Source organism: Zingiber officinale, chromosome 3B, assembly GCF_018446385.1.
Source record: "Zingiber officinale cultivar Zhangliang chromosome 3B, Zo_v1.1, whole genome shotgun sequence".
Lineage (NCBI taxonomy): Eukaryota > Viridiplantae > Streptophyta > Magnoliopsida > Zingiberales > Zingiberaceae > Zingiber > Zingiber officinale.
In genome coordinates, this window is record NC_055991.1 from 126,079,896 (window position 1) to 126,102,855 (window position 22,960).

The 22,960-nt window shown below is 38.5% G+C and overlaps 3 protein-coding genes across 3 annotated transcripts; 1 reads left to right on the forward strand and 2 right to left on the reverse strand.

Moving 5' to 3' along the window:
- Nucleotides 1–1,089: 1,089 nt before the first annotated feature.
- LOC121967618 (ribonuclease 3-like protein 2) lies at nucleotides 1,090–3,022 on the reverse strand. The gene is made up of 4 exons (XM_042517948.1): nucleotides 2,561–3,022; nucleotides 2,319–2,486; nucleotides 1,891–2,243; nucleotides 1,090–1,476 (listed from the first exon to the last, which is right to left on the reverse strand). The coding sequence occupies exons 1-4, from the start codon at nucleotides 2,924–2,926 to the stop codon at nucleotides 1,233–1,235; spliced, it is 1,131 nt and encodes a 376-aa protein (XP_042373882.1). The 5' UTR covers nucleotides 2,927–3,022; the 3' UTR covers nucleotides 1,090–1,232.
- An 11,992-nt stretch (nucleotides 3,023–15,014) lies between these two features.
- Nucleotides 15,015–17,498, forward strand: LOC122055207 (protein ALTERED PHOSPHATE STARVATION RESPONSE 1-like). The gene is made up of 4 exons (XM_042616583.1): nucleotides 15,015–16,203; nucleotides 16,245–16,357; nucleotides 16,433–16,656; nucleotides 16,754–17,498. The coding sequence occupies exons 1-4, from the start codon at nucleotides 15,015–15,017 to the stop codon at nucleotides 17,496–17,498; spliced, it is 2,271 nt and encodes a 756-aa protein (XP_042472517.1).
- An 866-nt stretch (nucleotides 17,499–18,364) lies between these two features.
- Nucleotides 18,365–19,580, reverse strand: LOC121968588 (NAC domain-containing protein 22-like). The gene is made up of 3 exons (XM_042518910.1): nucleotides 19,332–19,580; nucleotides 18,953–19,239; nucleotides 18,365–18,863 (listed from the first exon to the last, which is right to left on the reverse strand). The coding sequence occupies exons 1-3, from the start codon at nucleotides 19,495–19,497 to the stop codon at nucleotides 18,459–18,461; spliced, it is 858 nt and encodes a 285-aa protein (XP_042374844.1). The 5' UTR covers nucleotides 19,498–19,580; the 3' UTR covers nucleotides 18,365–18,458.
- Nucleotides 19,581–22,960: the final 3,380 nt, after the last annotated feature.

The window sequence follows — 22,960 nt, forward strand, 5'->3', positions numbered from 1 at the left end:
CCACATTATTGCAATGTGCCTTGCTATTGATCCCAATCTATATATTGCACTAGATTCCAATTTCTTGTTCTTGCAATTTTTATGATTTTAATTTGCACTCACCCTGATCCGTTGCACTGGATCCCAAATTTTTATTCTTGCATTTAAATTCCACCTGATCCAACACTATCTTTAATTTGCATTTTACACCGACGAATAGATTAAGTGGTTGGGTAAGGTTGAAAATGAATGAAGAAGAACGTTAGGAGGACAATAGGCGGGGAATAAGGAAGAGGATGAAGATTTAACTGGGTGAGGAAAATGGATGTTGTTGAGCAATTTAGAAACACAATGGTTGTGAGGAAGTGAGGTTATCAAATTAATTCAACACCTAGATAGATTCATCTAGTCTCAATTGCTGATTCCCAGAGTTTGTGCCTCGGCGATAAAAGAGGAAAACTTTTGAAGAAAAAAATATATGATATTCATTGAATGATTAAATGGAGCAAGAGCTCCTTTATAGGCTTTTACAAATCTCATTATGATATTCATTGAATTCATGAAATAGCTTTTTTTGAGAGAAAAGTTCCCTTTGAGGTTTATCCATAGGCAAAAATTCTAGGAACTAGTTATCCATCCACTTTCTCAGTTTCTTGTATAAGTTGGCAGTTTAATAAGGTAATCAATCCCTTTAGTCCTATTCTGATTAGAAAACTAAAATGCTCCATGGGCTAATGTGGTGCTACGTGTATAAAACAAGAGCGTAAGGTGATCATTCCCTTTAATTCTACATTGTAAGAGAAGGTAAATGATTGCTACCTAGTCAATACTTGTTTTTGATCCCACTTGAACATCCACTTGTTTCTGATTTCCAAAAAGGTCATTTACCTATCTGTTCAACAGACAAGGGCAGAGCCACATATTATAGTCTATCCGGACTTTAGGGCAGGAAACTTTTCAAGCAACATTCAACTTAATAAGTCAAGCAAAAGGTGATAATTACTCACCTTATGAGGTTCAGTATTATCTATCTCCCAACTAAATACAAACAAGTAAATCATAAAAATCCTTTGCATAGAAAAGATCACACACCCAACTAGACATTTTAAGTCCATTAAAAATTGACCTTAAAATCTATTCATATAAGTACCAGCTTAACAAGTCAGTTGCATCGTTCCATGATTGCTTTCATAAAGATCCAAGAGAAATTGCATAATCGTTCTTACTTTTTTACTTAAACATAATAGATATCCTTATTCACTGTCAAAGAACACCTTAGACAATTCAAGTGCGAGCTGCAGTGCAGATACTATCCTAGGGGGTTGTCTTTCCTCATCCGGTTGCAAGTTGGATAACATATGACGTGCTGCGGAATTTTCTGCATACCTCACTTTTGGCTCTGGGTCACCGCAACGAGTGATCTTGGAATGCTCCGATCCAACTGTAACTGAGCATATGAATTTTTTATTGTGCGCAGGACCTTCTTCCTTATCAATTCTGCAAAATAAATAGGTTTAAGGAATCTTTAAGTTGAAAACAACAATGAGAATAAATGAAAATTTTAGAATTGAGATTCTATGTGTCTGATATATTTTAGATGCATAATCAATTCTGAGTTTATAATTTCTATCAAAATTCAAGAGTCCGAAATTCTAATAAAAAGAAGCTAGCTAATTAAGAAGATAGACAATGTTTAAAAAAAACAAAGAAAAGATTAATAAAAAAATATTGTTAAGAATATATAAATAAGAGAGTAATTATTTTGAAAATAAAATAATAAACCATGAATTAAAATTCTTATCAAATATAGATTCTGAGTAAACATTCTCATGAACAAATGTACTAAATTTTTTTTACTTGTTACTAATCTGCAAATTTGAATAAGAATTTAAAAAGGAAGACAAAAATTACTTGTATAATGGTTTCATCCATCGCTTTTTGCCACAGTAAGTGTATAATCTCTGCTTGTGGAGATTTTGACCAGCATCTACATCATCATCGTCGAAACTAACAGACTCCACACCAGAAAGCTTTGGCAGCGCATCTCGAGCCGCGTTTAGCTTTGCGATTTCCATTTGCCTTGCAGTTCCAGTGCCCATAGCTTTGCCATCGACAAAAGCACTCACCGTGCACGAAGAACCGAAACTTGAGCTGCGAAACTCCAAAGCTTTGCCCTGCTTCTGACAGAGCATGTTGAGGGCCGCCACAGGCTGCTCTTTCATGGTCTCCAACGTGATGATTGGTGTCAGAATCTTACTGAAAATCTATGCCCAATTCCTGATTGTGTCAAGAGCAATACAAAAGGGGAGGAGGAATCAGATCAGCTAAATCGAGCTTACCTTCCACACTACTTTGAGGTTGGAATCACAGTCCCAATAGACCGCTGCTGCGATGGACTCGACCATGTCAGCCAATACGGCGCGGGCTTTTAGGATGCTGCCGCCGAAGGAAATCCTTCCGTCGTCTTCTTCCTCCTCCATCGTCACTATATCCGTGAACTCGCTCACCTGATTGAAAGGTTCAGATAAGTTTCCATCGCATCAATTGGGGAGAAAAGTTATGATATTTAGGTTTGGGGTACCGCTTGATCAAGGCCAGGGGAGTTGCGGCGGAGGAAACGGTAGAGACCGAAGCGGACGGCCACGCGGGAGAGCTTCTCATTGGAAACGTTGGCGCGGCGGAGGGCGGTTAGGTCGCCGGAGCCGATGTCTGGGTACCTTTCGTACAGGTAGTGAGAAACCGCAAGGCCGAGGACAGCATCGCCGACGAACTCGAGTCGCTGGTAGGATGGATGGCCGGCGTAGGAACCATGGGTAATCGCCTCCACCAGGAGCGATTTGTTGCGAAAGGTGTAACCCAGGATGCTCTCGATCTCCGCCACTGTACGACGCAGGCCGATATCGAGCGCGATCGCCACCTTCCGTTGCCTGGACGACGATGGCTCCATGGAGGTGGTCTCTGTGGATTAAACTGTCTGGATCAGGATGCGCGCGGTGATTCCCTTCCTCCCTCGCTAGTTCATATAGGTGCGAAGCTTTGAAGAAGGTCCACTGTCCCGTGTTGAGTGGGGACGGAGAAGGTTGCGTGGGGAGGACTCTATTTGACAGCATTAGCAATTTATTATTATTATTATTATTATTATTAAATATGAGTCTCTCCTAGTCACGCTTCGAAGTCGAAGGGTCAGTGTGCAGTGTGCAGTGTGCATGGAGAAAAAGAAGGTCGGGTGGACAACGGAAAGGCCACTGGTTTTGCCTTGGCTGCTAAGCAAAATTCACATTGGCCATCGCGTCGCATCAACCTCATAAATTAAGTATTTTTTTGCCAAATTAAATTGGGAAAAAAAGTACATTTCAACTTTAAAAAATCATATAAGCGTTTTTTTTTAAAAAAAATCTCATAATATATTTTATTCTCATTTATTACAGCGGCTGCTACCATAACGGCTATTCGGTAGCAGCTTATTTCTTATTTTCGAATTATGTTATTACAGTAATTTTCAAAGTTATTCTGAAGTTATAATTAGGAGCGTAAATACATCAAGCAACTTATCTATTATTAGAAAATTCGATTCAATAAAAATTTATTTAAACTTTTTTAATGAGACTTATTAAGTTAAATAAAATTTAAATTTAATAATATTTGACTCATTTATTCATGAACATATCTGTTAATAAATTCATAAATTAAATTTTAATATTGAATTGATAGATTTTATATTTTACATATGAAAAATATAGTTAAATATATTAAATTTATTTATTAGAATAAAATTATAAATTTTAATAAAAATATTATAATTTTTTTTAAATATATAATTAAATTTTTAATAAATATTTAAATTTATAATTTATATTTATTAAATTCATTTAGGTTCGATAAAAATTTAAATAAGTTCGTGAGATATGAATATATCTATTAAATAAAATTTGAGTTCAGCTCGATTATAAATAAATCAAATTTAAATATTTTAGAGTTTGATTTTACTGGACTCGATATAATCCTAACTATAATTAATTATTATAACGTATAGGAATTATTTTATTTTACTACCATTTGTAATGCTCAATAATTTATTCGGGTAATTCTTCATTTGGCACAGTCAGTATCAATAGACATTGAGTAATTACTTAACCATGAGTAGATATAAAATATTTTATTAGATGTTTGATCTCTTTTACACCAGATATATTATATTATAAAATATTTTCATAATTTACTATTTTATTATAGGTGAATGATACTGAACCGTTAAAAGGATATATCTTTTCTTCAATAATTATATTCTTACCGTACTATAATAATTATTTAATACCTTCTAAGTAATTTTGATTATTTAATAACTACCGAGTAGTATCCATTCACTTTAATTAAATTAAATCCTAAATTTTAAATCTTTCGTAATATAAAATAATTTCAATAGGTTGTAACAACTGTTTGACCGTTAGTGTAACAATGTTAGAATAAAAAATACTTTTAAAATAAAACAAAACAGCGTCTTTTTACCCAATTAAATTTGAGTATTTAAATTTATTATTGTTGGCCATAATCTACCAGTTAGATTTAAATTTGAAAATTTAAATTTGAGTATTTGAATAAAAAAATACTTTTAAAATAAAACATAACACTATGTTTTTACCCAATTAAATTTGAGTATTTAAATTTACCTAATCCATACTGCTACTCTTCTCTCAGCAGCATATATGCTTAGCTAAGAACATTAACCATCTCAGGCTCTTCCTAAACCCTGACAATTAGCCCACCTTTTTCCATCATGTAAACAAGAATGGAATTGATTGCAAGGAGCAGTGAGAGCAGTGAATGAGAGATGAAGTCCTGGAAATCAAGGACACTCTCTTCCATTCCACCAACCCTTTTGTCTTGTGAGGTACCATCAGCAATGATGCTTCCCTGGGTTACTGAACCCCACTTCACCACTCCTTATCAATTGCACTGTTCCCATGCATTTATTTGCTATGACTATGTCTCACCGGCATCTCCATGTTCAATAATGCGTCCTCTGCATCCTTCTTCATGAGATGCATGCCCTGGATCAGCCCAAGAAAGAGACCAATCTATAGCACCTCAGCTTTTATGCCACTCGGCCTTTAAACTACGACCATTAACAATTCAAGCTCGTTTGCAACTTTTGCAGTTGCCCCAGAAGCGGCAGCAGAGACTCAAATGATAGAAGTAGAGTAGGTGTGCATGGGATGTGTGTTTGACTACGTTACATGAACAGGAGAAGAAGCTCTCCTCCCTTTAGTTTATAATGAATTTTGTACCATTTTTGATGCACACTTCGCGACAATGGATGGTCCTTGATCCTTGAAGCTCCTGTGCAGTTTGGAAGACAGCAAAACAAAGATACACCCCACTACCCTCACCTCTCATTGTATTCATCTCTCTCTTTTTATTTTCTCGCCTATAAATGCCATTTCATTGCCCTCATTTACCAAGAATGCATCACCAGTTTGTAGGGATTACTGGTTTGTGTTGTCATGTTGGTTTATCAAAGGGTCTCTTACAGAGGTTATTGGCATTCTGTCCACCTTCAACTTTCCCTCTTTTATTTAATTACATTTATTGAAGGGAGAAATGAAGAGTTTTTTTTAAAGAAAAACGGAGGATGAATCGAAGGTGGTCATCCTGCCAACTGAGCTCTGTAAGGTTCTCCTTGTTAAACTCATGTGACACAGTTGATTCTCTGTGTATCTTCGTCGAGTAGGAGAAGCAACTAATTAAGAAGGTGAAGATTCTTATTTAGAAGTGAGGTTTTAACTGATTCATTTTATGCTTCTTTTTGATACTTATATATATATTTATTTTATTAATATAATATGCTTTGTGTTTACTTTGATTCCCCACTACTGTTAAAATCATTGTTGTTAGAATATCGTGATCGGATTCTTTTTAGACTTTGCATGAGTTCGATTCGTTTTTCTTTTCTCTTCCTTTTGTTCCATCTCTCTGCACGCTTAGCCTTTTTTCACAGCACGCACAGACTCTTTCTGCCATTAAGTGGCTATATTTTAATCTCTTGCTTGATCTCTATATTTTAATTGAGATTTTTAACGATCAAGTTAAAATCTTGGACTCATGTTGATTTGAGTTTATAGGGTTATTCTTTTCTCTATTAATCTCGGGTCCTTAGCACTTTAGGGCATCATATGCAAGCGAGATTTGGGTGTCTTCCAAAGAAGAAAGACCACCTTTGAATCAATAGATTTAATAGTAAGAAAAAGATTTACATAAGCAATATTCAGTGATAAAGTTTTTTTTTTAAATTCTATAGAAAGGGTACTGTGCAAATCATAAGCATCAGTGTGAGGTAAATTAGAGCTAGGCAATAAAATAGATAATATATTGATGAATAAGTTTAATATTAAATGTAAAAAAATAAATAAATATACAAGATTAATTAACACTAGTGAATTAAACTTGTTAATAATATTCATAAATAAAGTTTACGAAAAATGTAATTTAAAGTTTGATTATAAGTTTTTAAATTTTATATTCAAACGTATAAAAATATCATGCATATCTTTAAATTTTATATTCTTATATTATTTATATAAGTTGAAAAATATAAAATGTTCGAATTAAATTATAAATATAATAATATCGTTTATGGAGCTTGACAAAAAGGGGAGATCACTAGATCAGTAAAGAATTAAATAAAATAAATGAATAATTGTTAACAAAGTTAAATTTAACTCTTCTCCACTAAAATTAGAACTTCTCTTAATACATGAAATACTTAAATTATCTACACTAGAAATTAGCTCATCTTCCACTCTTTATGATTCATTTCTTGAATTATAATGGATCAAAGTACTTGTTGGTCCCTTTGGAGGCCGACAAGAGGGGAGGGGTGAATTGCCCTACAAAATTAAACTCGAACCTTTCTCGGATTTCAACTATATAACATAAACACTTGTAATAAAAAGTAGAGACTAAGTAAAGAAATCATACACCAGAGATTTACTTGGTTTGCAATCAGAGGATTGTTAATCCAAGGAAAGTAAGCGCACTATGATCTCCTCTAGGCGGAGAAGCCTCTTTACAACGTTGACAGAACAAATGAAAAGAACACTACTGAAAGCACAGAAAGAATTGATTACAAGTGAGTTAAACTGAATGTGCAGACCAGTACTATATTTATAGTACTGGTCCGGGCGCCTGGAGGGATAAAATTTATCCCATCGATCGGATCGCGTTTGACGCGATCCTGGTCAAAAGTCAACTCCGGGCGCCCGGACCACTTAAGTCAACTTTGTTGACTTTTTGTTGTCCGATTCTACTACTCCGGTTTAGCTCGCTTCGGTCCGGGTCTGTTCGCTCCGGCTCCGTTAGCTTGGGTGATCTCGGCCTTCCGGAATAGGGCTCACCCGAACCCATGAGCAGCCTTCCTTCCCGGTTTCTCCTCCCTCGAGCGCCGCACACGCTCTTCTCGTCCACCGGTGTACTCTTCCGAGGACACCTCGTCCCTCGGACGCACCGAGCCCGTCGGCTCTCTCCCGTGTCGTCCTTCTCGCTAGCCGCGTCTTCCGCTCGACTTCCTGTGTTCCTAAGCTCCTGCACACTTAGACACAAGGGTTAAACAAACGCAGGACCTAACTTAGCTTGTTTGATCATATCAAAACACCTTGGGGTTTCAACAATCTCCCCCTTTTTGATGTGAGCAACCCAAGTTAAGTTAGGGTAAACATATGCAATACAAACAATTTATATTCAAATAAGTCCAAGTATTTTTTAATTGAAAAATTATAGTACCTCCTCCTAGACTTAACATACTTCTCCCCCTTTGATCACATAAAAATTGGGGTTATAAACAAGTCTAAGGTAAATTCAAACAAGAACTTTTAAGTGTAAAATATTTAGTAAAGACACTCTTCAGAATTTTTCTTTTAAAAAAATATTTTTCAGATAAGAACAGTCATAAGTGTTAAAAAAAATTTAAGTTTAAAACTTATCTCAGCATTCTCAAAAAAAATTTCTAAGTGAATATTCATAAGAAACAATTCTAAGTCAATTTTTAAAATGATAAGGCAATTTTTAAAAAATAAGTTAACCTTTAAAAAAATTCTAAGTCAATTTTCTTGAAAATTTCTAAGATAATAAAAAATTTCTAAGTTAAGTTAGAAAGTTTTTAAATATTTTCTAACACAAATTGAATAACTCTTTTAAAGCATTAAGTAATTTAAATTAATGCTTTTTCAGTTAGTCAATTAAACTTTTCATTTCGATAGTTGGCTTCCAGGTCGTGGCGAGGCACTAGACCTTCTTGGTTATTGGAGCAACAACCACTTCCTTAGACAAAGCCTCATAAAGAAATTAGTTGTTTAATTTCCTTCTGAAAATGCTAAGTCTGACTTTAATTTTAAGTTAAACAGGTTTTTGGAATCCAGTAAAGGTTCCTACCTACAGGATTAACCAAGTATTTCCTAGGTATATAGATTTTTGATATATTTCTAATTTGACTTTGATGAAATCTATAATACCAATTTAAATTTCTAAAAGTAGGAATATTTGAACCATTAGATTTTTTTAATCTTTCTATTTCTTCTTTTAGTTTTTCATTTTCAATTTTCAATTTTTCAAAATCTTCTATAAGACATGATTTTGCCAAAATTCTCTTTGTTTCTAAAATTTCATTTTCTAATTTGGCATTTTTATTTTCTAATTTATACATGGATTTAGTCATAGCTTTTATACCAGAGTAAAGCTGATCAGGGGGTAAGAGGCATACCTCACTTACCATATCGGACTTGAAGCCTGAATCTCCCCCTGCTTCACTGCTTTCATCCGAGGTCGCTCCCCCTTCATCGATGCTAGGTTCTGATATACTTTGTCTATCGTAGCTTGCCATTAGTGCTATTCCGGCATATTCTTGAGCTTCTGTTTCGGATGAAGAAGTGTCGTCCCAAGTTGCTTTTAGGTTGTGTTTCTTGGGAGACTTCCTTTTGGCCTTTTTGAGTTCTGGGCAGTCTTCTCTTAGGTGTCCCTCCTTCTGACACTGGTAGCACCGCACCTTTCTTCCACCTTTTTGATTCCTTTTATTCTGCATTTTAAATTTATTAGATCTAAAAAACTTTTTAAAATTTCTTACCATGTATGCTTCTTGATCGTCTTCGGAGTCTGACTCGAGTTCATCCTTCTGGGTTACGTTCAGCGCCATAGTCTGGGTTGTATCCTTTGTCGTTCCTGCATACCTGGTTTCATGCAATTCAAGAGTAGAAATCAACTCTTCTAAAGTGCTTACCTCCAGGTCTTTTGAGATGTAGTAGGCGTCGACGATTGATGTCCATTCCGGAGTTCTTGGAAACGCGTTGAGCGCGTATCGTATAGTGTCCCGGTTTGTTACCGTTTCACCGAGGTTCTCGAGACCAGTAACTAGTTCTTTTACCTTTGCGTGTAAACCAGCTACTTTCTCACCTTTCTCCAGATGGATGTTCATCAGTTTGTTGCGGAGGATGTCCCTTCTAGCGAGCTTTTCTTCGGACGTGCCTTCGTGGAGTTCCAAGAACTTCTCCCAAAGTTCTTTAGCAGATAAATAGTTTCCGATGCGGTTGACCTCTTGAGGCGGTAACACGCTCAGCAGGTGATGTTCCGCACGGCTGTTTGCTACCGTCTCATTCTGCTCCTTCTTTGTCCAATCGCTTTCTTCTTTTTCTTTTCCATCTTTATCTATTGGAGCTACAAAACCATATTTCATAATAAATCGAATTTCAAAATCTGTTTTTAGGAATACCTCCATACGACGCTTCCAGTCTACGAAGTTCCCCTCGAATTTTGGTGGGACGATGCTTGGTCCGGCCATCTTGTTGCTTCGATCGGCGGTTAGTCCTCCTGAAGCGCCCTCGCTCTGATACCACTTGTTGGTCCCTTTGGAGGCCGGCAAGAGGGGAGGGGTGAATTGCCCTACAAAATTAAACTCGAACCTTTCTCGGATTTCAACTATATAACATAAACACTTGTAATAAAAAGTAGAGACTAAGTAAAGAAATCATACACCAGAGATTTACTTGGTTTGCAATCAGAGGATTGCTAATCCAAGGAAAGTAAGCGCACTATGATCTCCTCTAGGCGGAGAAGCCTCTTTACAACGTTGACAGCACAAATGAAAAGAACACAACTGAAAGCAGAGAAAGAATTGATTACAAGTGAGTTAAACTGAATGTGCAGACCAGTACTATATTTATAGTACTGGTCCGGGCGCCTGGAAGGAGTTCCGGGCGCCCTGGAGGGGATAAAATTCTATCCCGAACGATCAGATCGCGTTTGACGCGATCCTGGTCAAAAGTCAGCTCCGGGCGCTCGGACCCTCAATAGTGCCCGGGGCGCCCGGACCCCTTAAGTCAACTTTGTTGACTTTTTGTGGTCCGATTCTACTACTCCGGTTTAGCTCGTTTCGGTCCGGGTCTGTTCGCTCCGGCTCCGTTAGCTTGGGTGATCTCGGCCTTCTGGAATAGGGCTCAGTCTTCCTTCCCGGTTTCTCGTCCCTCGAGCGCCGCGCACGCTTTTCTCGTCCACCGGTGTACTCTTCCGCGGACACCTCGTCCCTCGGACGCACCGAGCCCGTCGGCTCTCTCCCGTGTCGTCCTTCTCGCTAGCCGCGTCTTCCGCTCGACTTCCTGTGTTCCTAAGCTCCTGCACACTTAGACACAAGGGTTAAACAAACGCAGGACCTAACTTAGCTTGTTTGATCACATCAAAACACCTTGGGGTTCCAACAGTACTCATTGTTGGAGCAATCCCAATGGTCCGCGGGACCATGTGTTTTGGTGTTTGGGCAAAGGGTTTAAGTTAGGTTCACCCTTGTATTTGATATATGTATTTGAGTTGTGCAGGTTTGCAGGATACACATGTGACTCAGGTTGATGGCTTCGGGTCCGGTGAAGGATGGAGCATCCGAGGGACCGTGGACAAGGCAGCGAGGACAAGGGCCGATGGAAGCGACTTCGAGGCATACACGAAGGATGACATTGGGGACGGGCCGCGGGCTTGAATGCATCCGATGGACGAGAGCCAAAAGAAGTAGGTTTGAAGGCAAGAGGTCAAAGCTGCAAAAGGAAGCGTCAAATGAGTCATAAGGGTGAGGGTACGAGTGCATGAGAGATTGTACTCGGAGTAAAATCCTAGTTTTAGGGTTTTACTGTAGCAGTACTGTAGCATTACTGTAGCAGTCGACTGGGGCAGTCGACTGGCAGTGTGGAATCAAGCCGTTGGGATGTAACGGTCGAATTTCCACAGAGGGCAGTCGACTGCATGTTTTGGCAGTCGACTGGTAGGCGGGGTTTTCAACCCGCGGCCTATATAACCAAGGCTTGGAAGCTTGGTTATCTCTGACGAAATTAGACTTGGTTAAGGTCTAATTAGTAGTCTACAAGTGCTCAAGAGTTTCCCTTGTGTCCAAGAGGTCTTGGTGAGTTTGTGGTGAGATTTCTCCACCCACAAGGAGGTTTGAGCTAGCCGGAGATCTTCCGGGGATTAATCCACCGACGGATTGAGGGATCGTCCACCTTACGGACACGCCGTGAAGTAGGAGCAAGTTATCTCCGAACCACGTAAACGAACGTGTCAATTGGTTTGCTTGTCTTTCTCATTCTTAGTCTTTAGCTTTCGTATTTGTATTTGTATTGTTTGTATTCCGCTGTGCTAACAAATACGTAGGAAGCGAGCATTTGGGGGTGCCGTCTATCCAACCTCCCTTCAAGCCGGCCACCGATCCCCCAACACTCATCACTAATCTTGTCTAGTGTAACTTTAAACATGTGTTTGTTAAACAATTCTCAGGCACTAAGTTTCTTCTAACACTCGGCACATACAAGAAACAAAATTTAGTGACTTCCTAGCATCATTGGACTCTAGCTCCTTAAGGCTTAAGGTTATTTTTATATTTTTACTTGAAGATTTTCTATATTTTTCTTAAATTCAATGATATTTTTATTTATTGTAAATGACAGTTTTGAGCCTAAAAATAGAATAAATAAAATTCAAATTTATGGAAGTATAGGTAAATTTGGAGAAAGAAGATAAGGTGACTTATAAAAGTGAAAGTTAGATTTGTAATTTGAGAAATTTGTCAGGTAAACCCTTTAATCATGTTAATGTTTTGTGTTTTTTTAAATTGTTTTGACTCCTTTTGATGACATGTACTCTTTGAGTGTTGGCATTTAAATATAACACAGAATCATATTTCGTGTAGTTCTATTATATTTGTATAAAATAGATTAATGTTTTGTTTTGCCAATTTATAGTTTGGCCTCGTACTGTTTTCTTTCCACTATGATTGATAGGCTCTGGTTCTTGCATTCACAGCCAATCGCAATGCATTTGGAAATAGAAATTAAAATTAAATCGCCACTTGATCATCCCACAAAACATAATCTTACTTTCCTTCTTGCTACCTTTTGTATTCAATATCAAGAATGCCAAACTCCTTGAGCTCTTTCCATGTCCATGAAAGCAGAGCTTGTGATCGCTCTTGTGAAGGTATGCTAAGGTGATTTCTCTACTTCTACACACTCTTGTGTTCTCGTGATCTACTTGGCTATTTGAGAAGATGAAGGAAAGGAAGAGAACTGATTGGGAAAAATTGTAATGATGCTACAATTGAACCACATTCGTTGTATCTGATTCAAACTAATTAAGTTATAATCCTTATTTTGATGTTAAACTAATTGGTTATATTCATTTAGTACTATACTTTTAATCATGCATATATATGATCTCGTCCAGTTTATATATGTATGGTGCTCTCTTAACTATAGTTAATGAGTGGACCATATGCTGCTTATCTCTACTGCGATTAATTGATGAAGACTTCGTTTCATTTTGTTGTTTAAACACAGTCAAACAATTCTAACATTACGACAATATGCATGATGTTGCCAAAATAAAATCCTAAGAAAATATTTAAAATAGGAAAAGAAATCAAATTGAGCCTGCGGTGCAGGAATCAAATGGCCCGTCGATCAAATGCAGCCGCCATTGTTTTTATAATGCCTATTTGGAATAAAGTAAAAGAGGAGAGAGCAACGAACAGGGTGTTCTTGGGATTTAAAGACTCGAGGTGCATCCTCCCTTTCTACTCTGATTCCTTCTGCGATCCCCAGAAAGATGCTGCAAAACTAAATCCAATGGTCGCTCGATTCTATTATTTCAGTTCATTGGATGAAATAAAAAGTTTTTAAGTTGTTTATGCATGTGAGGTTCGATTCAGTTCAGCAGACAGCTTGATTTGGGACGTAGTAAACAGAGAAAATAAGAACGGCTCCTTCTCTTGCATCAAGCAGACCGATGTATCCTCCTTTTCCACAAATTTATCATGTCAACTCTCCACTTAACTAAGGATAAAAAGTACACTTATAAGACATCAAAGAGAACCACCACCACCACCTCCTCTAGGATCAGTTTGTTTAAGGTGAGACTTCTTTAAAGAAGTCTAATACCTCTTGGTTAACACTGGAGGCAATAGGTGAGCAACAAAGCATTGCCTCTCCCACCCCTTTTAAGGACAATATAGTCCATACGAATTACTGAGGAGTTATGGTTATAAATAAGTCAAACATTTTTGAACAAATTGGATATTCAATTTGATGATAAGAATTTATTTATATTCATTTAATAAGTTCAAGATCAATTAAATGAATAAGTTTAAATAATTTGTTGAAATTAAATGAACAAGTTTGAATATATATGTTCAATTTGTTAATGTTCATAAACAACGTTTGTGAACCATGTTCATAAATAATGTTCATTAATAAAATTCTTAATAACATGCTAAATAAATAAAATTTTAAAACAAATAAATAAATTTATATTATCAAAATCAATAATTAACTAAATAAATTTAAAATGTAAAAATTTCAAATAATCAAACAAGCTTAAATTAAGAGCTCAATAACAACTAAACAAACTAAACTCAAACCAAACTCAATTTATTAAAAAAACTAAGCTAAACTTAAATAATCATTTTAATAGCTTAATTCACTTTAGCTAGGCTCGATTTAGCATGACTCAATTATCTTATTAAATAAATTTAAACACTATAAGACTTGACTCATTTATAACCTTAAGTATTGTAACTCCCAAATGGAGTTGGACAAGGTCATCTATGCTAAGCAAGTCGGTCAAGCATCGAGTCAAGGTGGCAAAGACACACACAACAAAAACAAAAAAAAACGATTAGACAATTCAAAACTCCAAACAAAACCACGAGGAGGACAAAAAGTGGTCCTAAATATTAATACTTGGTGTCAAAAGAGAGGGCTTACCAATTGGAGATTATGGGAGGAAAAGCAATGTGCCAAAAAAAGAAGACAAAACTCGGAGAACATGGAACTACAGCAGACCTTAAGAAACGAACATATCCATCTCATCTTGTTTTTTTTAACCCTGCAAAGGAGGTGTCATGTAGGAGAAAACCACTCCCACTTGATAGTAGAATCACAAGGATCTTTTGCATTTTTAGCCCCACTCCCCTCATAATGGGTCACAAACATAATGGATCACCAAGTAAAGATGATTAACCAATGTTAGATAATAAAAAAATTATACATTTCATCAAAAAAAATATATATATATACACGCTGCATTCAGACTCATTTGCAACAGGAACTAAAGACAATTAAATACTTTCCCTGTTAACGAAACCATTCAAAAGGTTTTACCCCAAGATTTTTTTTTTAAAAAAAGGTCATAATTCCAAAAACCTTGTTTTCCTTTCCTTTATTTATTTATTATAATAATAATGATAAGATTATTATTTTTTATATTATTTTTTCTTCCCTCCAGTTCGCTACTTTCTCCCTGATTTAATACTCTCCTCTGCAGTCTGCCCACTGCCTTCACTCTCCTCCCTCTCTCTCTCTCTTCTATAATCCTCGGAAACAAATCATGCTAAAAGATTCTGTCTCCGTCCTTCCCGATCTGCTGTTGCAGTGAAAGAACATGAGATCAGAGCAGTACTGCTCGCAGTAGAAGAGGAAGAAGAGTTGTTGCCGCCTAGTGGTATTAATACTGCATGCATGGGTTGCTCAGAGTCGAAGGTGGAGGAGCAGAGGGCCGTGGTGCTCTGCCACGGCCGGGCTGACATACTCGCCGCCGCCATTCGCCATCGAAACGCCCTCGCGAGCGCCCACGCCGCCTACTCCGACTGCCTCCTCTCCGTTTCCGTTGCCCTCCACCGTTTTCTCCTCCTGCTGCCCCCTTCCTCTTCTTCTTCCTCCTCCTCCTCCTCCCCTGTTCTTTCCGTTCCTTCCCGCCGCGAGTCGGAGCCTAGTCCACCACCGCCTGCTCCCGCTGTTTCCTCTGCCCGCCGCTCCAACCCCAGCGCTCCCATCAAGTTCGATACTTTGGACTCCGATGACGAGTACGAGGGCGTCGTCGACGATGGTTACTATTTCCACCATCAACACCCCTACGAAGGACCATTCCGTCACGTTCCTAGCTTTGAAAGCATCTATTACGCACGCAGACAGCCGGCGCCTTACTCTGTCGCCTACGAGCAGCGGCCGCCGAGCTATGAGACCCTCCAAGTTGACTACTTTGATCCTTACTCCGGTTTCACTTCCCAAGAAAACCACCCTTTTCCCTTCCCCCCTGGTTATTACGGCTCAATGGGCGGATCTTTCAACCCCAACCCGGCTTCCGAGACAATGCCGCCGCTGGTTTCGAGAGGTTCTTCCTCCTCTAGAGCGCCTCCTCCTTCACCACCGAGGATATCCACTTGGGATCTTCTGAACCCTTTCTCGACTGACATATACGGTCATGGGTACACTCCTAGCCGAAATTCCGGCGAGGTGAGGCACGAGGAAGGGATCCCCGACCTCGAAGAGGTGGACATGGAGCAGAAGATGGTCCAGGAAGCCACCTATAGCAACTTGAGCTCTACAGCTGTCTCCTCTTCGGCCACCAAAAACGGAGCATACACATCCATTCGTGCATCCTCGGCGCGAGAGGATGAATCGAGAAGATCATGTCGGCAACTGTCAAAGGCCGGTCGGAGCTCGAATTCTGATACATCGGTGATCGATAAGAATGTGGTGGCCATGGAACAGAGGAACGCCGCAGCCTCCAATAATACACGGAATGCTTTAGAGGTTGCTAATGCCATTAAAGCGCAGTTTCAAAGGGCATCCAAGAGCTTCAGAAAGCTCTCCGAACTGTTGGAGATGGCAAATCACCAGCTTCACTCAAAACAATCTCCCCATGATGGTAAAGAGACCTCCTCGTATGCTTTCTTGTTCTTTTAACAGGATTGCTTACTCCATTAAATTCTATAGATGATAGTGTAAAAGGATCCATGGGCCTTGCTTCCATATTGCAGAAACTGTATGTTTGGGAGAAGAAGCTTTACAACGAAGTCAAGGCGAGTTTTAATCTACGAGTTCATTATCTTTCACGGTAGTTTCTCCTAACCTGGATCGCATTTGTACCTTTGCAGAGTGAAGAGAGAATGAGACTGTTGCTTAGCAAGAGCAACAAGGAACTGAGGCACTTAGTTGAAAAGGCTGCTGAAGCTCACAGGATCGATACCACTCGAAGTTGGATCGACAAGCTATCAATGGAAATTGAGATAGCAATTCAGGTTGTCACAACGGTTTCGAAGAAGATTGATGCAGTTCGGGATGAAGAACTGTGGCCACAAGTCACTGAACTTGTTCTAGGGTATGCCACTACTGTTTTCTTTGCACAATCCGCGCCTGTAACCTTAAATTTGATCTTCCAGATGCGTTTTTAAGAGGTAAAAGTATGTTTGTGGCAGTTTGGTGAGAATGTGGAGCCTTTTGCTTAAGTGTCATCAAGTGCATTGCCAAGCGATTGCCGAAGTCAAAGGACTTGATTTCATCGTCTCGAGTGGAAAGCTTAGCAGTGCCAATGCTGATGAAATACTGCAGTTGGAAATGGAGATGCATAAGTGGAGTAGCAACTTGCCCGCATCGATTAATGCCCAGAGGAACTTTGCCAAAGCCTTGAATGGTTGGCTCCTACTTTGTCTTCCTCATGAGCATGCTGAAACGGCTCCCTCTCCAACCAGAATTGGCGCGCCGCCTGTTTTTGTCATCTGCAACTACTGGTCACAGGCCATGGACAGGGCTTCCGAGTGCGAGGTGACCAACTCCTTGCTGACCTTTGCCGATTCATTGCACCAGCTGTGGGAGCGGCTGGCTGTAGATCAGAATGATCGGATGATCGCAGTCAGAGATAGAGAGAAATTGCTTAGGGTCATTGAGAAAAAGAGAAGGGCAATGCACAAGGAAGTGAAATCTCTAAGGAAGAAACTTGCATTAGTCCCTGGTCAGATCACCACACCACCTCATCAAAAGCCTGATGATGCTCATAATACTACTGCAGAAGTAGTAGGTAGTCTGGAATCAGGATTGAAGAATGTCTTTGAAGCCATGGAACACTTCTCAGCTAGTTCAGTGAAAGCTTATGGCGAGCTGCTTGAGCTTTGTGGAGAGCAGAAGACAGACTCAGCACAAAATTCCCATTGGAATTTGATATAGGGAGTGATTTATCTTCGCGAAGATCTTCACTGAAACTGAACTTGATAGATGATTTTTGTGAGATTTGCAGGCCAAGGTGAAGTGTTAATGAGATCTTTGATGGTGATCTTGATACATGCACATAGACTGAAAAGAATTGGTGGAAAGTTAAAATGGTTATTCAGACACCATAATTGGTTAGTGATGGAATACATATTGGATTTGTATGCTGTAAATGTTCAGTTTGATTATTATCACAGAGATAATAAAATTTCAGAGGCATTATGTGTGGGATTAAGTCCATACAATTAGACTAAATCCAATTGATTCCACATTTATTTTTCATAAGGTGGACTTACATTTAATTAACACAATTAATTATCATTAAAATAATTAAATCCAATTAAATAATCTAATGATTCAATGCATATAAAGAGTATTTGGATTAAATGAACATGAATTTAATGTATAGATCCAATAATCTAGTTTATTAACAGTGAAGTCTATAGGTTGGGTTAGGTATATAAAGGAAGAGATTAATTTAATTAGGGCATGTTGAATTTAGCTCTCTACCTCTTACATTAGGGCATGTCGAATTTAGCTCTCTACCTCTCAATTCTTCTCTCCTCTTGAGAAGGAACGTGGTGTTCACCGGCTCAATTCTTCTCTCCTCTTGAGAAGGAACGTGGTGTTCACCGGCTCAATTCTGTGGAAGATATCCGTTGCTTTCGTGGGATCTCCGGTGATAAGAATGATAACATTGCGATGGATTTGGGTCACTCGTTGTTAGCTATTGTTTCGATTTTCTATTGTACTTGAGAGATTGATAATGACTAGATCTTGTTATTGTTACGGATGTATCCTTTAGTTTTAGTTCATGTATGAGATATTACAATTCTAACATTTTGAACTCAAGTTGTACATGTTTTGAAGTTGTATTTAGTGATACAATTTTATTGGGACGACAGGACGGTTGGAGAACTAGTAGTTCAGGATATTGGCGAAATTGGGAGACCACAGGTCCATCCATGGACTCCGCAGCTGCGTCAAGAAGGGGTCCTGCATCCACTCCAGGTCCATCTTCGGAACCTGGAGCTCTGGCAGCATCACCGGCCGGACGACTGACGTCAAGGGAAGTAACGAGGATGACGGTGAAGTGGCCTCCGAATCTTTAGCCGCCTCTTCTTTCATCTCCTTGGCATCTAAATTATGAAACGGCACCAGCGGGCTGCGCAGCTGGTTTTCTTGGTCGTAGTTGGACGTGTTGTCTGTGGTAGCCGTTGATATATGGGCTGGCGACGCCTTCTCGTCCTCCATTTTGGCTCTCTGCTCCAGTTCCTTCAGAGATGTGGCTTTCCTGTAGACCTTGCACAGCACCACGTCCCCCTGCACCGCAATTGAAAGTTTGAGTAATCGGAATGTGGTGATGGTTTGTTAAATGGTTTATGGTGGTGCGTGTCAGTAGTTTCTGTTACCTTGACAGGGATGTCGCCGGCGGATCCGGTGCTACTCTCCGGCATCCGGTACTCGTTCATGACCCAATCTGTCTTGGTGCCTCGCGGGGCGCGTCCGCGGTAGAACACTAGCGTCTTCTTCACCCCGAGGACGTGCCGAGGCTCGGCTGCTCTCCGGATCGACCGGTCGGATCCGGTTGCCTTCCAAAACCCGCACTCCGTCGTCCGGTTGGGCCGGCCGCCGTTGCTGCTCCGGCGGTCCCTCGGCACGAAGAAGAACCACTCCCTCTCCCCTATCTTCGCCATTCCTGATCAGTAACCCAAACATTTTTTTTAATAAAAAAAAACAGAAGAAATTCACAAGAATGCAAACTTAAAGGATGGTGTTCGAATAGCATACCTGGAAGTTCCCATGGCTCATGAAGGTAGATATTGAGAGTGCCGATGATGTCGAAATTGAGCTTCCTGCCATGAACCATCTGCCTCAGGTAGAAATCCAACAGCTCCTCCTCAGTGGGATGAAATCGGAAACCCGGTAAATCGATCCGCCACTCACCTCTCTCCATTCTTTTCGCCTTTCTCCTTGCTATCGATCACTTGAGCTCTGTTGTTATTGCCGTCTCTCCAAGCGAAGCAGGGAAGCAACATTGGAGTCTATATATCGAATTCTTCCATGAATAAGACTATTAAAGTAATTAATTATGCAGTTTTTTTTTTTAAAAAAATTGGATACCTAACTACCTGTGGCCCACACGCTATCGTGTGGGACCCATGCGGAATTGCAAGTCCCGTTTGAGTTAGTTCAGACCTATTTTGGCTCCACCTCTCATTTCTATCGGTTCAATTTTTTTTTTATAATTTTAAAATGCCACCAATTAGATATTTGTTGTCTCAATTAAACATGTTCTGTTTTTTTTTCGATTTGCCAAACACTATAGTTAATTTTACCTATTACACAATAAATAAATATATATATAAAGAAAAAACTCTCAATCACATAAGAAAACCATAATATCCTCTTTCATCTCTATTGAAAAGTTCACTTATGGAGCACCCTCATGACTTACTCTCCTAAATATTGAGTTTTATCTAGAAATATATGATTCTCACGCGAGTTAGAACTATTACCGTGAGACTATCACCAAGACCAAGAAATACTTTTATAGTAAGCCATTAGCTTACTTTGTAAGTGAACTCTTAGACGACGATAAAAGAGGAGATTAGATATTTTTTTGAGAAAGAATAAAGTAGTTTTAAGTTTTTTCTAAATGAACATTAAGTGGGAAAAAGGATATTATAAGGAAAAAAAATAGAAAGGATACATGATTTGATTAATTCGAAAATGAATACATTTTTTATAGGTAATATACAAAACTAGCTATGGTGGGTGGATCGTCCATTTTTTTCTTTAATTTTAATTATCACCGCACAAAATGTGGATAAAAAAAATTCTATTCAACAATATCTTCTAGATGAGAAAATAATAAATATCAACAATAAAAAAAATAAAAACTAATTAATAAACAATTTATAAATTTACAATAGAGGTGAATATGATTGGTTAGAAAATACTCAATCGGATCCGACTCAGATTTTTGATACATAGAAAAAGGGAAAGACAAGGAATAATTTTAGAATAAAAGGTGAAATCATTATTTTAACGATCTAGGACAATCATATTTTATCCTATTGCTGTAATGCCCCAGTCCGGATGGATCCCATCCGGATTGAACTGGATACATCATCAAAATTATTCATCAGATTGACGACTAGTTCTATAGATCACCGAAGATCTTTTCAGCGTGTTTTGTTCTCACTCGCACGCATTCTGAAAAATTTCTCAGGAGATCATCCATCCTCAGATTTCTCCAAGCCAAACACATTTAATTTTGAAGTTCTTAAATTTGAATTTCTGAAAAAAAGATACAGTTTGATGATATAAATAGTATTATCTAATTTTTTAAATCATATTTAATTAGAATCTCAGAATCGGGTATTACAATTGCAGTTGTCCTTTGCCTGAATAGAGAATACGATGGTATAAATAGAGGTTATTCAGTGAGACTTTGACTCTTTGAGCATGCAACTTTAGTGATTTTCAGTAGTTAGCACAACAGAATGGTAGAGAAGGATAGTGAGTTGCCATGCATTGTCGTCCTTAATCAAACATGATCCTGTATCATGTTTTTATGAAAAAAAAATATTTTTTATTTTTTAGGCTTTGCATTTCTAAGTTTTAAGAAAAGACTGTCCAACTTCTCTGGACAATAAACAGTTTGACTAATTGATGTCAAATGATGAATTCAACCCGTTTTACTCGGTCCAACTTCAAGAACTTGGACCAACCGATCTGACTCATCCTCCGGCAACAGAGCTCGGTTTGACCGGACCGAACGACTCATCCTCCATCTACATGAAATTTCACCCATTTGACTCTTTCAAACATGTATTTCCACCATGTCAACATTGGAAAGTATTTCCAATTTGGAGTTTGTGGCAGTGTCTATCAAGTCCACTTTCTCTTGGCATGACTTGTAAGTCCTCAAAATTTCCAGTGGACTGATCGATGATGATGATAACGCAACGAAATTGTCTCACTTGTTGAATTATTGTCATCAACTATGCCGATAAAAAATTATATTCTCACAATTAGAATCAGTTTTATTTTTGGCTTTTCCCATTCAAAAGAATGTCAAAATATTTTAAATTGGACTTTTTGTTTATATCTAAATTTTCAATTATATATTAATTTAATGGCTAGCTCCAGAAATATTAGCAGTGTATACATGATTCATGAAGACTCCTTTGAATCGGTTTTTATATGGAAGTCATAATTGGTCTCTAGCAAGGTATGGGTCCCAACTAGCTAAGTGCATATTGACTTTAAGCGTTATCATCAAGGTCTTGGGTTTGACCTCATCCACTAAATTTGAGTGCTTAGTTGGTAATTGTAACCTTATAAGTTGCTATCAAAATCTTAGGTTTGAAATTCACACCCACCTAAATATAAGTCGATGCTGCCACCTCGCACTGTTGAGGCTCCTATTATTAGAATTTTAGAGTCATAATTATAATTATAATTATAAATATATCATCAATTAAATAAGTCATAATTTAATATGATCAAATTTATAATTAAGAAATATGACTTAAGAGTTTAATTATTATGAATATAATAATGTGGATACCATGTGCAATTTCTAATTTGTTGAGGGGTTAAATTAGAAATAAGTACATTTAGGTTTTTATAAATAAGAGTTACGGTCTTAGTTTGCAGATGATGATTATGTTTTGTTCCCTATTGACAAAACTCTCTGAATCCTAAGGAAACCTACAAATTGAAAATCTTGTCCAAAATCGATCGCATACTATGGATTCTAGTACGCTTTCGTAATTTTTCTATTCAATTTATAATTTCTTAAGAATCGAATAGAGTTTAAATTTTAAGTTGAGATTTCTCAACCCATTTTACTATAAAGTGGTATCCGAACCTTCTATTCCAAATTCTTAGGGAAACATTCTTAGGGAAACTGCAATTTAATCTCGGTTTTGTTTCTTATATCATGTTGCTATTTTATTTTATCATTGTGATTTTCGTCACTATGCTCCCGACAACTATGAATAGTGTTGCATCTGGTTGGAAAAATTGCGACAGCATCGCAACTTCCATCGAAAAAGGAACGCGTCGAACTCTGCTTCTGGAGTTTTTTGCTCATCGTGAGCACCGATGACCAATAGTGGGCAACTGGTGACCAGTTTCATGCTAGAGGTAGTTTTCTAGGGCAGGAGAAAGCATTATAGTTGGCCAGAGATGCGCCCGTGGCCGGCGAGTTGGCCATGGCCGCCTCTCGCTGTTTCTAAGCAAGCAGATGCTGGTGACCACGCGGGCCAAAGGTGACCAACGTTCGACGCTGGAAAGGGCCGGCGACTACCCCAGTATGTCGTCGGTTGGCTATCGTGGTTGGTAACCACGGTTGTGGTTGTTCATGCTGCGAGGAGGGTGCGACAAAGAAACGGATGAACAGTTTG

Coding starts and splice junctions, on each gene's coding strand:
- LOC121967618 (XM_042517948.1), bottom strand. CDS start 2,926: ATGGAGCCATCGTCGTCCAGGCAACGGAAGGTGGCGATCGCGCTCGAT. Junction 2,244..2,318: donor ACCTCAAAGTAGTGTGGAAG/GTAAGCTCGATT, acceptor AATTGGGCATAG/ATTTTCAGTAAGATTCTGAC. Junction 1,477..1,890: donor TGGATGAAACCATTATACAA/GTAATTTTTGTC, acceptor TTTATTTTGCAG/AATTGATAAGGAAGAAGGTC.
- LOC122055207 (XM_042616583.1), top strand. CDS start 15,015: ATGGGTTGCTCAGAGTCGAAGGTGGAGGAGCAGAGGGCCGTGGTGCTC. Junction 16,204..16,244: donor AAAACAATCTCCCCATGATG/GTAAAGAGACCT, acceptor TTCTTTTAACAG/GATTGCTTACTCCATTAAAT. Junction 16,657..16,753: donor GTCACTGAACTTGTTCTAGG/GTATGCCACTAC, acceptor TGTTTGTGGCAG/TTTGGTGAGAATGTGGAGCC.
- LOC121968588 (XM_042518910.1), bottom strand. CDS start 19,497: ATGGAGAGAGGTGAGTGGCGGATCGATTTACCGGGTTTCCGATTTCAT. Junction 19,240..19,331: donor TGAGCCATGGGAACTTCCAG/GTATGCTATTCG, acceptor GTTACTGATCAG/GAATGGCGAAGATAGGGGAG. Junction 18,864..18,952: donor CCGGCGACATCCCTGTCAAG/GTAACAGAAACT, acceptor ATTGCGGTGCAG/GGGGACGTGGTGCTGTGCAA.